Source organism: Neomonachus schauinslandi, chromosome 15 (assembly GCF_002201575.2).
Source record: "Neomonachus schauinslandi chromosome 15, ASM220157v2, whole genome shotgun sequence".
NCBI lineage: Eukaryota > Metazoa > Chordata > Mammalia > Carnivora > Phocidae > Neomonachus > Neomonachus schauinslandi.
In genome coordinates this window covers 48,741,372-48,757,803 of record NC_058417.1, presented here as the reverse complement: position 1 = coordinate 48,757,803, position 16,432 = coordinate 48,741,372, and the positions used below count along the sequence as shown (strand labels likewise).

Here is a 16,432-nt window from a genome sequence, read left to right as displayed (position 1 = left end):
AAAGTAGGGGCGCCTGGGTGGCTCAGTTGTTAAGTATCTGCCTTCGGCTCAGGTCATAATCCCAGCGTCCTGGGATCAAGCCCCGCATCGGGCTCCCTGCTCAGTGGGAAGCCTGCTTCTCCCTTTCCCACTCCCCCTGTTTATGTTCCCTCTCTCACTGTGTCTCTCTCTGTCAAATAAATAAATAAAATCTTAAAAAAAAATAAATCAGACAAAGTAGACTTCCGAGCATAGAAAGTCACCAGGAATAGAGATGGGCATTATTACATAATGATAAAAAGGTCGATTCACCAAGAAGACATACCAGTTCTAACTATCTATGTACCTAACACCACAGTGTCAAAGCGGATTGGACAAGATTAGTGAGATCTGAAAGGAAAACAGAAAAATCCATAATTTTTGTTAACATCGTCAGTACTCCTCTCTCAGTGATCAGCAGACCTAGTAAACAGAAAACCAGCAAAAATATAGAAAAACTGAACAGCACCATCAACCAACTAGATCTAACGGATATCTATGTAATACTCCACGCACTCAACAGCAAAATGCACTTCTCCTCAAGTGCATGTGGAATATTCACCAAGACAGATCATATCCTGGATCACAAAACAAGTCCTAACAAATTTGACATACAAAATAAATTTTTTGACCATCATACAATTAAACTAGAAATCAATAACCAAAATATAACAGAAGCATCTCCAGACACTTGGAAATTGGCCCATGTTTCAATAATTCACGGGTCAAAGACTAAGTCATGAGGGAGATTAGAAATATTCTGAGCTGAGTAAAAATGAAAAACAAATGAAAACCCTGATTATCCAAGTGATGATGTCAATCAGGCACTGGAGAGCCCTGTGTAGAGAGGAGCTTTTCTCTGATTCAACTGTTTACTTTCTCTTCAAAGGCACTGCTTTCAATGGTGGTATTAGCCAACAGTTACATGAGAAAGAATAGACAAAAGCTTAGGAATACTGGAACTCCCTGATAAGATTGCTCCTTATGATATGATATGGACAGGCCACCAAGTGTAAATTCCACTGCGTTCTGCAGGATTTGGCCGAATGTCAATGAGAAGCCCAACGGTCCAAGAGGGATCACGTGAATGCAATGTTTGGCAGGGCCCACAGAGCCCAGGCTGTAACTTCTGAAGCCGGCCTTCACAGGAACTTTTCATAGAAGTCAGTTAAAGCAGATTCTAGAGATGTGGTAGAAACCAGGGAAAAATGTGCATTGTTTTCTTCTAAATAAGGAGATCAGTGGATAAACTGTGCTTCTCAGAGTCCTGCCCTCAAATGTCTCAAAAGTAAGTTCACCGTATTTTTTCCGTGTTGTGATTTGTGTTTGGAGGTTTTGTTTTTTCCTTTTTTTCCCTCTCGCAAAATTAGAAATAAGCCTTTAGGAATTGAATGCTGACCCTCTGTGGGAAAATCATTTTGAAAACTAATGGGCTATCTTGATGTTTTTGAACACTCAGTGTTTAATATTGTGTAAATGAAAGCACTGAATTAAAATACAGTGTTTTATTAAACATTATGCAATTGTTAAATGATTTTTAACCAGAAACTGAGCTTGGTAATAAGCCGAAATTTGCTTTAAAAATTTAGGAAGAACTAAGTATCTTGAGAATTGATTTGTAAACCTGAGTTTTTTCCAAAGTGATAGATATTTACTTTTATTGCCCAATAATGTTAGGGCATTTTGGATAAACTGTTCTATGACTCTGAGACTGTTTACCAAAAGCATTTACAGAAATATTTGTCTTGTCTCTGGCTCTCACTCTGGGGCTCTGCAAATTTGGGAAATGTAAGATGCTTTCCAGGATCTTTTACTCTGTGCACAAGATGTACTGAGTCAGAATTGAAATATGCCACGTTTCCTTATCCAATATTATTTCAAATGCACTTTATTTCCGTAAACAGAGATTTCAAGCTCCTCAAATGTTAGCATTTTGCTCTGACTTTAACAAACATATAAGAGGAAAAAAATCAGAGTCCTCACAACTTGAAACTGTCTACTGCATGCATAGTAAGGAATTCAGGTTGTTCGTCTTTTGATAAACTACAGAACACACATGAGTTGGGGGGAAATAAAGTAGGCGATACTAATTTCCGAAGGAAAACCGAAGGCAGAAGTTTCTTAATCTGGCTAAAGCCTATCCAAGCCTTTTCAGGTGGAGTTTCTACCTTCCATCACAAGAACAAGCTCAAATATATCACAGCATCCCCAGAGTAACCTGGGTAATCCATTAGCAAATTTAATTAACTATAGGTGGCTAAAATAAATTCACTTTGTGTATTCTTTAAAGATTGAACAAATTTCTGTATAATAATAACCAGAATGATCAGGTTTGAAATGCAGCAGAGAGATAATTTCTAGAAAGTCTTTGTCTATAAGAGGATAGGGATAATAAATTATGTGGAGTTTCCATTTGAAAAAGAAAGATATTTTTCCAGGAAAGACCCCAAATTAAGAGTAGTCATTGAAGGAATATCTTTTATAAGTATCTTTGTATCTTTGGGACAGGAAGAAAACATGGGGAGGGATCCTTGATAAATTTCAATAGAAGGTAATATGGACAAAACTAGAAGCAGAGGAAAAGCAGGCTTCAAGTGAGAATAAAACACAGTGAAAGATAATCCAAAATGAAAATTTATACATGATTAAATTCACTTCTTAAAAATATAGCATCTATCAGCTTGGATTTCTAAAAAGAAATTATGAATCTTTCTTACATTAATCACACATTAAAAAAATTTGCAAAAGGTTAAAAATAAAGAGATGGATAGGGGCGCCTGAGTGGCTCAGTCGTTAGGCGTCTGCCTTCCGCTCGGGTCATGATCGCAGGGTCCTGGGATCGAGTCCCACATCGGGCTCCCTGCTCAGCAGAGAGCCTGCTTCTCCCTCTCCCACTCCCCCTGCTTCTGTTCCCTCTCTCGCTGTGTCTCTCTCTGTCAAATAAATAAATAAATAACCTTAAAAAAAAAAAGTATACACAAGATAAAATGCAATTTAAAAAAAATAAAAAATAAAAAGACGGATAAAGCTACATTAGGCAAATATTAAGCTAAAGTCTGCGCTATTATCAGAAGTAGAAGCGACCTACCCTTAAAATATGAATAGTAGAGCAATGTTTTATGCACCTAATCTCTTAGTCTTCAAATGCACACACTAAAAAGTAACAGAGATACAATAAGAAATTGGCAAACCTATTATCAGCCTGGAAAAATTTAATAGAATTCTATCATGAAATAATTGATCTAGTAAAGGTAACATTAGAAAGGATACTGAAAATTCAAAGAACACAATTATAAAACCAACTAAAAGCTGACATATGTTTATTTCAAGCATCTATGGAATATTTCCAAATATTAATATATGCTGTGCCACCAAGGAAGTCTCAGGAAATTTCAAGGAAGCAATACCTTACAGAGTCGCAATTCCTCTGACCACAGCATGATCAAATTAGAAACCAAAAATAAAAAGCCACTAAAATCAAAGAAACACAATATTGTAGAAGCTAAATAGGGAATCCTAAGTAATATATTTGTGGTCTATAGCTGCATTTACATTGCACAGCAAAAGAGAAAGAAGCAACAAATAACACGTAACAATAAACATTTATAGCTGGGAGAGGCGCGGGCTGCGGGAAGATGGCGGCTCGGCCGAGGCGGCATCGTTCGCGATATGCAAAGCTTCCACGGGGTGATTTTTGTGATGGCGCTAAGAAGACAACTGACAAGCACTCTTGTACGACTTCTATGGAGTGGGACACGCAGGTAGGGAACGGGTCTTCGCCGCTCGGCCCCGCAGGCCTGGGGACGGAGGAGCTGCCCTCCAGCCTGCGGTTGCCGTCCTGGCTGCAGCCCGAGAGGTGCGCCGCGTTCCAATGCGCACAGTGCTACGCCGTGCTCGCTGACTCTGTGCACCTCGCCTGGGACCTGCCGCGGTCCCTCGGAGCCGTGGTCTTCTCCAGAGTCACCAATAACGTGGTTTTGGAAGCTCCCTTCCTAGTTGGCATTGATGGTTCGCTCAAAGGCAGCACTTACAACCTTTTATTCTGTACTTCCTGTGGGATTCCCATTGGTTTCCATTTGTATTCTCCCCATGCTGCCCTGGCTGCCTTGAGAGGTCACTTTTGCCTGTCCAGTGACAAAACGGTGTGCTGAAAGAGAAGACAATGTTGACACATACTCACTTACATTCACTGATGAAGATTCTGAAAGAAGTAACTCCCGACCAGCCCAAGCCAGAAAACTGATCCAGAATTAAAGCCTAAGTATCAGGTTCAGGCCTTATTGCTATCTTCTATCAACAGGTGCTATTTGATCAATTCTTGAGAAAGATCAGCTTCAAGAAGGGCTGGGAACTGTGGTTTATTATGCTTACCTCTAGGCTGATTTTCCAAACGATTTGTGAAGCTGTTTCTAGAAGATGAGAAACTAAGGAAGCTTCTGTCCAGGTTTTATAGCTATTTGCCTTAAGAACTTATTTTAGATTATCAATTATATTTATTTCTGAAAACATATTTTACTGCAAATTTAGGTTGATTAGGAGGCAATGTCCTGTGAGTGGTCTGATACAAAGATGCACGGTTGTTATGAAAATAGAGTTGTATTTAATGTTGACTACTGTTATTCCTACATGGAGCAGTTATGGTGAAGACTGAGAAACCATTTTTTTTCTTACGTAAAATATCGGTATATATATATATTCTGTAGGTGATACTCAATAAATAAATTGGATAATATAAAAAAAAACAAAAAATTTATAGCTGGGGTGCATGGGATGATTTAGCTTTTTGGGTTTTTTTTTCCATCTTTTTTTTTAATTTAATTTTGTTATGTTATGTTAGTCACCATACATTACATCATTAGTTTTTGATGTAGTGTTCCATGATTCGTTGTTTGCATATAACACCCAGTGCTCCATGCAATACGTGCCCTCCTCAATACCCATCACCAGGCTAACCCATCCCCCCACGCCCCTCCCCTCTAAAACCCTCAGTTTGTTTCTCAGAGCTCATAGTCTCTCATGGTTCATCTCCCCCTCCAATTTCCCCCCTTCATTTTTCCCTTTCTACTATCTTCTTTTTTTTTTAACATATCATGTATTATTTGTTTCAGAGGTACAAATCTGTGATTCATCAGTCTTATGCAATTCACAGTGCTCACCATAGCACATACCCTCCCCAATGTCTATCACCCAGCCACCCCATCCCTCCCACCCCCCACCACTCCAGCAACCCTCAGTTTGTTTCCTGAGATTAAGAATTCCTCATATCAGTGAGATCATACGATACTTGTCTTTCTCTGATTGACTTATTTTGCTTAGCATAATACCCTCTAGTTCCATCTGCGTTGTTGCAAATGGCAAGATTTCGGGGGGGGGGGGTTTTGATGGCTGCATTATATTCCATTATATATATATACCACCTCTTCTTTATCCATTCATCTGTTGATGGACATCTTGGCTCTTTCCATAGTTTGGCTATTGTGGACATTGCTGCTATAAACACTGGGGTGCGTGTACCCCTTTGGATCACTACATTTGTATCTCTGGGGTAAATACCCAGCAGTGCATTTGCTGGGTCGTAGGGTAGCTCTATTTTCAACTTTTTGAGGAATCTCCATACTGTTTTCCAGAGTGGCTGCACCAGCTTGCATTCCCACCAACAGTATAGGAGGGTTCCCCTTTCTCTGCATGCATGGGGTGGTTTTTAGGAGGTTCTGCTGATCTTGGATAGGCTTGGATCCCTAGAGTCTGGCTGGCCATAGTCTGATGTAGGCTACTCTATACTGGCATGACTGGGATGACTCAGCTCTGTTTCATATGCTTTTCTGGTCCCAGAGGCTGGCCCAGTATTCTCTTACAGCAATGACCAAGCCATAACAGCAAGCAGATACACCCAAGGCCTCATAAGGGCTAGGCTGAGAATTGGCACATAGTCACTCCCACTCCTTTCTACAGTCAAAGTTATACTCTGCCTTTAAGGAAGGAACTCAAGAGTTACCAGACAAAAGGTGTTGACAAAAGTAGAGTGAGGAACTGGGGCTTCTATGTTGGACAGGAGGGGTAAAAATCGGTGTCTTTGTCTTATTCCCAATCATAGAGGGAAAGCTGTCAACCTTTCACCCATGAGTATGATGTTAGCCATGGGCTTATTGTATAGAGGCTTTATTATGTTAAGATATATTCCTTCTATATGTACTTTGTTGAGGGTTTTTATCATGAAAGGATGTTGTCTTCTGTGAAATGTATTGTCTGCATCTATTGAGATGATCATATGATTTTTACCTTTCATTCTATTCACGGGGTGTATAACATTTATTGATTTACATATGTTGCACCATCCTTGCATCCCAGGAATGAATCCCACTTGATCATGGTGTGTGATCCTTTTAATGTGTGGTTGCATTCAGTTTGCTAATGTTTTGTTGAGAATTTTTGCATCTAAATTCCCCAGGGATGTTGGTCTGTAATGTTCTCTTCTTTTAGTGTCATCTGTCATTGGCCTCGGGGTAATGCTGGCCTCACAGAGTGAGTTTGAAAGTATTCCCTCCCCTTCAATTTTTTGGAAAACTTTGAGAAGGACTGGCATTCATTCTTTTTTATTTTTTAATTTTTAAAAAAAAGATTTTATTTTATTTGAGAGTGAGAGAGCACAAGCAGGGGAGAGGGGGAGAGGGAGAAGCAGACTCCCCACTGAGCAGGCAGCCCGACTCGGGACTTAATCCCAGGACTTTGGGATCATGACCTGAGCTGAAGGCAGACGCTTAACCAACTGAGCCACCCAGGTGCCCTTCATTCTTTTTTAAATGTTTGGTAGAATTCACCAGAGAAGCCATCTGGTCCTGGCCCTGGGCTTTTCTCTGTTGGGAGGTCTTTGATCATGGATTCAATGTCCTTCCAGCTTTTCTTTTGTTTCTGATTTCTAGTTTCCTATCCTCATGGTCAGAAAAGATACTCAGTATAATCTCAATTTGCTAAGACTTGTTTTGTGGCCTGTTGTACAATCTGTTCTTGTATCTGTTGGGAGGTCTTGGATATGTGAGAGCTGCTTCACGCCTCTTTGGGTAACAGCCTGTCTCTGCTTTGTGTCAATGCTGGGTTGCCAAGCAAACCTCAGCAACAACTCACCTTTGCTTAGGAATGGGGGCAGGGAGGTTTCCCACCCCACCCGTGGTGGCAGATGGCCATTGCTTTTTACTCTATGCAAGGGTCATGTTGCGTCAACTAAGGTGTGTTTAGATAGGTGTTGTTGCAGCCCACTGAAAGTCAAGCCATGCGCACAAGGAGTGCACTGACTTTGCAATAGGGGATCCAAAGGAAACAAAGCTCTGGGGGAAAGGCCCTAGCTGTCTGGGGCTCCCAGATACATTACTGCTCTTGAGTCAAGAGCTATTGAAAACACACAGTGAAACCTTCACCATCCAGGCACTTTGCATGGAGAAAATCATTTAGTCTGAGCAGCAGGGGAAAAAAAATACAGTCTCTAGGAATGGGGAAAATGAACCACTCTGACACCAGAAAGGAGGGCCTCTTCTTCCTGCAACGTCTCTTCGATCCTCTCTGCTGACAAAGCTTTACATCGTGCCGGCTGGCAAAGAAAACGACTTAAAAGGCCGAGATCCATTTTCGTAGAGCTGAGGCAAGACGTTAGTCACTGACACAATGCATGACCAAAAAAATAAGGGAGCAAAGAGTTTGGAAGTGGAAAGAAAAGAAAGCTAGGGGAGTCATAACGCGCCAACTTTGGAACTCACAGAGTCCAAGCACTCATTTGTAGCACTGCAGTTATCAGGCTGCTCTTTTTCTGTTTGCAGGGTATGTCTTCTCATGAAGAGCGTCACATTTACGTTATCTTCTCTTTTTCTTTCTTCTTAAACAGGGCAAAATGATTAAGAGAGAAATAAGTGTGTGTCAACAGACATGGGCATTATTATGCAAGAACCTTCTGAAGAAATGGAGAATGAAAAGAGAGTCCTTGATGGTATGATTCAGTATCTCTGTCACTTCTTATTTACAATATGGAAATGTATATTTCCTGGGAAGTAACCATACTTTATCTCCCCTTCCAAAAACCAAACCAAACCAGAGAACCTCTCTACAAGAGAAGGAGTTGTTCCTCGAACTGCAATCTGTCTGCAGACCTTTCAGTTGACACAGATCCCAAGTTGAGGTCTAAAGTCACTGACACTGGCCAGCAATAGAAAATCCAATAAATGTTTTAAAAGTCAGTGGTCACATGTTTGCTAGGGCTCCTACTCATGGATAGTCAGGTTTAGACACTGAGATTTTGAAGGCATGGTTAATTAACCCACGGAAGTAGGTAACTGGTATATTCTCTTTTGAATCTCTTTCTCTTTTTAAAAATAAATCATTCTCTTCAAAAGAGTAGAAAACTTGGAAATGTTATTAGTACCAAGAAGAAAATTAGCATTAGCTCCTATCATTTTACCATATAACAAAAATCCTGGTTGAACTTCGATATCTTCTGAAAATCAGATAGATATAAATTAGTAGCATTTTTAACTAAATTAGAATTTTACTGTCTAATTGTGAATTTTTTCTATCATCATCCATTTAGGAAATAAAGTGATGTCTTACTGGAAGTTTGCAGGTGACCAACAATGATAATTAACAAAACAGTCTTTCTCCAGTTGCCTGAATTGTGCTGAGTTTCCAATACCAGGATCTTGGCACGTAGCCAGTATATTATTACTCAGTAAGCAGTGCCTTGGAACTGTCTCATGTAACACTAGGCTCTCAGTAGAACCAGATACAGCATGAGTAGGTCATACCAGCTGGTAATAATTTATAATAGCTTGCCTCTCATACTTTAATGATCAGTGCATGCTTTAGACTGGTGCTGTGGATCAATACACTTGAATACCTATTAAGAGCTCATTGGAATTAGACTGCTGAATTTTGTACTGTACATATTTTAAACAGTTCATAATGTGGCGTATATTGAAAGCAGAAAAATGCACAAGACAAACTGTATGACCAAATGATTGTGGATAACTAATTCAAAATCATAATTTTCTTTATTCTTTCTCTTGGATTGTGTAGGAATGGTTGACCCCATTGCTCCTCCTACTTTGTTGGTATTTATATCCTACTAATCATAAAGTTAATGATTTTTCTTCACTGCCTGCTGTGGACCTGGGACCGGTAGACTCATTTAAAGATTCTACATTTTCTATTATATACACACCTGGCACCAGTACAACCCAACAGATAATGAGTAAAGCAGCCTTAGCCTCCTTCATGAAAGGTGAGTTTTCTAGCAACCAAGAGGAATTTCTGATGTCAATTTTTGGTTCATTTGACTGCAGAGACATGCATTTAATTTGCATTTCAGTTGATAAACTGTGTTGTCAAAATTTATACATTATGTGAAAATGAGTGCACAGTCTCTCAGCAAAGAAATCTTGATCTTGCATAGGGTTTGGGGAAGCATGGAATATAGTGTTTGGAGACTTTGAAAAGCAGGAGTGTTTAGGGAATTGTTGACATTTGGCTGTGGAAGCCTTATTACTAGAATGAGACTGTCACTCTAGTATTTGCTTATTATTAGAGACAAAAACAATGAGTCTTTTCTTGAATTTGATTATGGGAGTTCTATCTCCAGTTTTTTACTACCAAAAATTGTCTTACTATATTTGAAGATTCTATTGATGAGTATTCTGAGTTTCAAGTTTCCACCCTTCAGTGTTAAGATACTTACCAGTGAAAAATAAGGAGAGCATTATGACTGTCAAAGTCACTTTCCTTTAGAATAATTTTCTGAAATCAGAAGAGAAACAGCCTAGTGCAGAGGCAAGAGAACTAGTCTTAATATTCATTAAATGCTCTCATGCACTAGATTTTATAGAGCCTTTATTCTGTAGTAATAGAATATTATTCTGTGATAATATTATTCTGTATTATATTTTTCTGTACTCTGTAGTAATATTATGTACTAATAATAGATATTATTGTTTATTTTACAAATAATGGAAATTGAGTGATAAAGCTTACATGACTTGCTCAAGATCACATGGATTTAAGGAATAGATTCCAGAAAAAGAATAGTTCTATCAAAATACGTGCTGCCTTTTCCCTCCACTTGCATCTTCAACACTCCCACCCCAATCCAGGACTTTCTTTGCATTCCTTCTCATTCTTTCAGTCTTAGTGAGACTTCTGTATGGCATTGAACACAATATCTGCTGAAAAGAGGGATTATTTTAGTGATGTCAATATAATCAGGTAACTGGTATATTCTCTTTTGAATCTTTTTCTCTTTTTAAAAATAAATCATTCATGAGAAGACGTATATAAGTATTTTCATAGCATACCAGTTAATACCATACTGTCAGGATTATTAATAAATTAAATTAACTCCTCAGCCTAGAATGCCATGGAAGAATTCCTAATTGAAGTAACATTTAAAACTGAAGCTTGAGGTAAGATTTGCCAAGTATATAAAGTCATAAATGGATTTCAAGCACATTATAAGGCAGTGTTAGGCAGGGAGGTGATAAAACACATCGTAAATTTTGAGAACTGTGAACATACACATACATATATATATAATGGAATATTACTCAGCCATCAAAAAGAATGAAATCTTGTCATTTTAATGATGTGGCTGGAGCTAGAGTGTAACTGTGAGAAGCTCAGAATGCTGGGAGTCAGGGCCCCAAGTGGGCCAATGGTGGAACATGGAAGTGAAATTTTAGGCTAGGATCAGATCCAGATTGACCAGTTACGCGTTCAGAGGAAAACAGATGACTGAAAGAAAACAGAGCATGCCATCCATGAATATACAAATTTTGTTTATTAATATATTTCTTCAGACTGCAACAAATCATTCAGTGATGGAGGAATTGATGTCCGTTACTGGAAAAAATATGAAGATACATCCCTTTGTCAGTCAAGGGGGCATTGCAACTGATTTCTTCATTTTCTTCTGCGTTATTTCCTTTTCCTCATTCACTTATTATGCATCTCTTAACGTTACAAGAGAGAGGAAAAAGATGAAGGGCTTGATGAGGATGATGGGTCTTCGGGATTCGGCATTCTGGTGAGTAAAGTGTAGCACAAATAAATGTAGGGATTCAGGAAGAGTGGGCCTCTTCAAAGCATCAGTATTCAAACCTAATGATTTTTTTTTAATTTTTTTATTGTTATGTTAATCCGCATACATTACATCATTAGTTTTAGATGTAGTGTTCCATGATTCATTGTTTGTGCATAACACCCAGTGCTCCATGCAGAACGTGCCCTCCTCAATACCCATCACCAGGCTAACCCATCCTCCCCACCCTCTCCCCTCTAGAACCCTCAGTTTGTTTTTCAGAGTCCATCGTCTCTCATGGTTCATCTACCCCTCCGATTTCCCCCCCTTCATTCTTCCCCTCCTGCTACCTTCTTTTTTTTTTCTTACCATATATTGCATTATTTGTTTCAGAGGTACAGATCTGAGATTCAACAGTCTTGCACAATTCACAGCGCTTACCAGAGCACATACCCTCCCCAGTGTCTATCACCCAGTCACCCCATCCCTCCCACCCCACCCCCCACTCCAGCAACCCTCAGTTTGTTTCCTGAGATTAAGAATTTCTCATATCAGTGAGGTCATATGATACATGTCTTTCTCTGTTTGACTTATTTCGCTCAACATAATACCCTCCAGTTCCATCCACGTCGTTGCAAATGGCAAGATCTCATTCCTTTTGATGGCTGCATAATATTCCATTGTATATATATATACCACCTCTTCTTTATCCATTCATCTGTCGATGGACATCTTGGCTCTTTCCACAGTTTGGCTATTGCGGACATTGCTGCTATAAACATCGGGGTGCACGTACCCTTTCGGATCCCTACTTTTGTATCTTTGGGGTAAATACCCAGTAGTGCAATTGCTGGATCATATGGTAGCTCTCTTTTCAACTTTTTGAGGAACCTCCATACTGTTTTCCAGAGTGGCTGCACCAGCTTGCATTCCCACCAACGGTGTAGGAGGGTTCCCCTTTCTCCGCATCCCCACCAACATCTGTCGTTTCCTGACTTGTTAATTTTAGCCATTCTGACTGGTGTGAGGTGGTATCTCATTGAGGTCAAACCTAATGATTTTCTAACTCTTCCCTAAGAATGGGATAAATTGTCATTGATGTAATACTTGCCAAGTTAAGCCTGCGGGTTACTGTGCTTCTCAGACTGAAGAAAAAATAGCAGGTTTGGGTTTGTGTGGTGGTTGTGAGGTAGGGATAATGAGGGATGGCCATTGAGTCTACTGGTAAGAGTGCAGTAGAAATGGTAGATTTGGGTGTCAAAGCCGGATGGAAGTGGAATTCAAGCCAGCATGGCCTGAAAGGGGGAAACAAAGAGGTCAAAGATCAGGAGCTCTTTTGAGACTAAAGATCTGGTATGATGGATATATTTGAAGGAAAAAGCTGGCAGAACAGGATTGTGAATAGGGGCTGGGTAGTTTGGATGGACAAGGCCCTGTGTGAGAGAGAACTTGAGAATGACTGAAAAAAGCATGGAGGTGATGTTCGTAGTGAAGAGAAAGTAAAGTAACACAGAGGCTAGGAAGCCAGGTGGAATATGCAAATGGCAACGAATTTGGAGTCTGGAAGAAAATGCTATAAGTCAATATTGAACTGCTTATTGAATTAATATTGGAGGGAAGTATGACGGAGCAGTGAAATCTAACGACTCTAGAGCCAAAATGCCTGGACTTGAAACCATATTACTTAACATCTTTGTTCAGTAGGTTCTTTGTCTAGAAATTAAGAAAATAATGATGCCCCTGCATAGAGCCTTTGTGAAAATAAAATGATTTTCTATTTGCTAAGTTCATAAAACACTTTCTGGCCCAGAGTAATTGCTATATGTGTGGGCTATTATTTTGTTGGTTTTGCTGCTGTTTTTGTTTTTCATTATTTCATTATACCCTTCAAAGAATAGTGATCAACGTGATAAAAGAATTGAAGAAAGGAAGGTGAACTATCCTATATCTTTGAGGAAATCCATGAAGCTCCTCACCCCTAGAGAGGCCTGAGAGGAGAAAAGGATCTGAGATTCACTGAGGGGTTACCGTGTACTAAGACAGTGTCCCACATAGACATAACTTCATTGAACTAAAACTGTGGTATTATTCCTAGTGTACAGAGCAATAAAAAAAAAAAGAAAGAAAATGCTGAGGGATTACAGAGTTTGCTCAAGGTCACAGAGTATGAAGGCAGCCGAAAAAAATGTTTGAACCAAAATCAATCAGACTGGAAGACTGTTTTCTCCTTTTCCCCACAGAGATGTGTGTGTGTACATGTAAGTGTGTGTGTATTTCTGGAATTAATTTTAGGACAAAAAATATCCCTAATTTATCTTGTATTTATATATCCTGAAACTCAATAAGTATCTACTGAAAGAATGAATGAATCAATGAATAATATTAGAATCCATTCTAGATCCTCCTTTCAATGGAACATGAAATTCTAAAATAACATCTGGTTTCCATCCTAGGCTCTCCTGGGGTCTGCTCTATGGTGTTTTCATCTTCATTATGGCACTTTTCTTGGCACTTATTATAAAATCTGTCCAGTTTGTCATTCTGACTGGCTTCATGGCGATCTTCACCCTCTTTTTCCTCTATGGATTGTCTTTGGTGAGATGGTGAATTAAATTGCTTTCTATCCAATTTACCAATCTACCCTAAGGATCAAGTGTTGGTTTCTAAATAGGTAATTATTCTCCATATCCCTTTTCTTCACTGTCTACTCTTTGCCTGAGAACATCTATGTATATCTATGTATTTGATTTGTAGTGTTTTTTTTAAAAGATTTGCAGTGTTTTGTAATGCCAACTTATAGTGCAATTTGTAGAGCACAGTTTTGTATTAAAGACCAAAAAAAAAATGTAACTCTAATTTTGTATATTCAATCCCTTATTGTGTTATGCTAAGAATAATCCTTAGAGAAATATAAACCAACTGGATCTTCTCTCATTTTAGATAGCTTTGGCTTTTCTAATGAGTGTCTTGGTAAAGAAATCTTTCCTCACTGGTCTGGTCATGTTCCTTCTCACCGTCTTTTGCGGAAGTTTGGGATTTACAGCATTGTACAGGCAACTTCCTACATCCTTGGAGTGGATTTTAAGCTTTCTTAGCCCCTTTGCCTTCATGCTTGGAATGGCCCAGGTGAGAAACAATCCAACTGTTGATTGATGGAATTTCAGAAACATCTTTTCTGTCTGGAATTCAGTTGTCTATAGTCATTTCTATGATTAGCATTGTCAGATTTAAAGCCTCAGTGCCGATTACTGTGACATTGCAAAGATGAACTTTTTAAAAAAGATTTATTCATGTATTTGAGAGAGAGATTGAGAGAGAGACAATAGGGGAGAGGGACAGAGGGAGAGAGAATCCCAAGCAGACTCTGTGCTAAGTGCAGAGTCCAACACAGGGCTCGATCCCAGGACCCTGAGATCAAGACCTGCACTGAAACCAAAAGTTGGTCACTTAACTGACTGAGCCACCCAGACACCCTGCAAAAATGAACTTTTAAAAGCTTTGGGCATACTGAGCTCAGCAAAATAAGCCATTTGGTGAGTGAAAAAAAGGAAGGTCAGCGTATCATTCTTCATAGATGATCTAAAGCATTTTCTTGACTATTAATTATTATTTTTTTTAAAGATTTTATTTATTTATTTGACAGAGAGAGACATAGCGAAAGAGGGAATACAAGCAGGGGGGGGTGGGAGAGGGAGAAGCAGGTTTCACGCGGAGCAGGGAGCCCTACACGAGGCTCAATCCCAGGACCCTGGGATCATGACCTGAGCCGGAGGCAGACACTTAACCAACTGAGCCACCCAGTGCCCCTTTGGCTCTTAATTAAATATGGATTTGATATTGCAAATCTAATTCTAATTATTCCAGCTCGAATTTTGACTTCGTAACTGAACAACACACATGAATCTATAAACCACCATATAGAAGAAAAGAAAATCACAAGTTAAAAACACATTAATTGACCAGCAAATTTCATTTCTGCTCATCAAATGTCATTTCTCCTTATCTGATTCTCAAATTGAACTCACTTTGCTGTCCCTCCAATTAAATGGTAATGTCGATCATTGCATACATATCCGTTATTTAGTTCTTAATGAAAGGATTATTAATTATAAAAGACCCATTAACTTGAACATTATAGACAAGCCACTTTTCCCACAGGTTCTCCTTAAACACACCAGTTTTGTTTTGTTTTGTTTTTCCAAGAGCATGAATTCTCTCTCATGTAGCCATTTCAAGGAGGACCACACTTTTGTCCCGTATCCTATTTGGTAAAAATTTATCTAAGGTTGAGCTCAAATGTCATCTTTTCCCATATTTCCCTGCCTCCTCCTTTTAGGAGTTAATTGGACACTTAGGTAGTCAGGGCCAGGGTCCCCAACAAGAAAACAGAGAGCCAGGACAGCTAAGACGAAACCATACTAGCATCCTGTTTTACAGCTTAGATAGGACCACAATGGCATCCTGTCTAGTAGCCTCTGCAGAAGTGACTTTTGCAAAACATCCTGAAACAAAACAATTAACCATAAAACATGGGTCACTATCACAAGCTGAGGCAGTTAGTCTCCAGATGTCAGCCCCAAAGACCAGCAACATGTGAACAATAACCCAACAGGTAGACAGGTGCATGATCAAAGCCCTGATTGGCACCCCTTAGCAGCCAGTCCACAAGGGGCCCACACTCAGGATGCTCAAGATACATCTGCAAAAGAGCTTAGAAAAAACCCCTAGATTTGAATACCAAAAAGGCAACCCTCTCAGGTCCCCTCCCTCTCCTGGAGCTTTATACTACCGCTCAATAAACTTTGCTTTGCTGCCCACCACTCTTTGTCTGGTCTACCTCTTCATTCTTCGAAGTGGCGTGACCATGAACAACAGGCACCAAGGGAACAAAAATCTTGTAACACTCCTAATGCTCCAGTTTCACCTGGAACATACTTTAATCACAGCAGTTACTAAATTTCATTATAGTTGGTCACACACCTATGCCTTCCAAAAGATTTGAGAATTGTAAAGAAGGCAGTTTCATTCAACTTTGTGTTAATGGGAGGCAAAAAGTAGCTCTTACACGTTTACACTAAACCTGTTTAAATTGTTTAAAATTTATCACAAAATTTAAAATTGCTAAATTGTTTAAAAGTTATCACAAAACTAACGTCCTTTCTTTAACTACTTTTTAATTTTCAGCTTTTGCGCTCAGACTATGATTTGAATTCCAATGCATTTCCTAATCCATCGGACTACTCAAATCTGATAATAGCAACAAATTTCATGTTGGCTTTTGATCTTTTCTTCTATGTGGCACTGACGATTTATTTTGAGAAAATTTTGCCAAGTGAGTACTGATGTGATTAAAATCGAATATTA

At 39.2% G+C, this 16,432-nt stretch overlaps 2 protein-coding genes and 1 long non-coding RNA gene across 3 annotated transcripts in view; all 3 read left to right on the top strand.

Annotated features, from left to right (window-relative positions):
* Nucleotides 1-1,070: 1,070 nt before the first annotated feature.
* On the top strand, nucleotides 1,071-9,306 carry LOC123326753. Its single transcript, XR_006541300.1, has 3 exons — nucleotides 1,071-1,306; nucleotides 7,892-7,993; nucleotides 9,076-9,306. It is a non-coding gene; the product is annotated as an uncharacterized LOC123326753 (long non-coding RNA).
* On the top strand, nucleotides 3,654-4,153 carry LOC110570423 (protein Mis18-beta-like). Its single transcript, XM_021678444.1, has 2 exons — nucleotides 3,654-4,096; nucleotides 4,132-4,153. Exons 1-2 carry the CDS (start codon nucleotides 3,654-3,656, stop codon nucleotides 4,151-4,153), a joined length of 465 nt encoding a protein of 154 aa, XP_021534119.1.
* Nucleotides 9,307-13,621: 4,315 nt separating the features above from the next.
* The window catches only part of LOC110570367 (ABC-type organic anion transporter ABCA8-like), a 49,044-nt gene continuing 46,233 nt past the window's right edge, over nucleotides 13,622-16,432 (top strand). The window contains exons 1-3 of the mRNA XM_044921846.1: nucleotides 13,622-13,663; nucleotides 14,009-14,194; nucleotides 16,253-16,400. Coding sequence (XP_044777781.1) covers nucleotides 13,622-13,663; nucleotides 14,009-14,194; nucleotides 16,253-16,400 — 376 coding nt within the window. The remainder of the gene's footprint in view (nucleotides 13,664-14,008; nucleotides 14,195-16,252; nucleotides 16,401-16,432) is intronic.

Coding starts and splice junctions, on each gene's coding strand:
- LOC110570423 (XM_021678444.1), top strand. CDS start 3,654: ATGGCGGCTCGGCCGAGGCGGCATCGTTCGCGATATGCAAAGCTTCCA. Junction 4,097..4,131: donor ATTCCCATTGGTTTCCATTT/GTATTCTCCCCA, acceptor CTGCCTTGAGAG/GTCACTTTTGCCTGTCCAGT.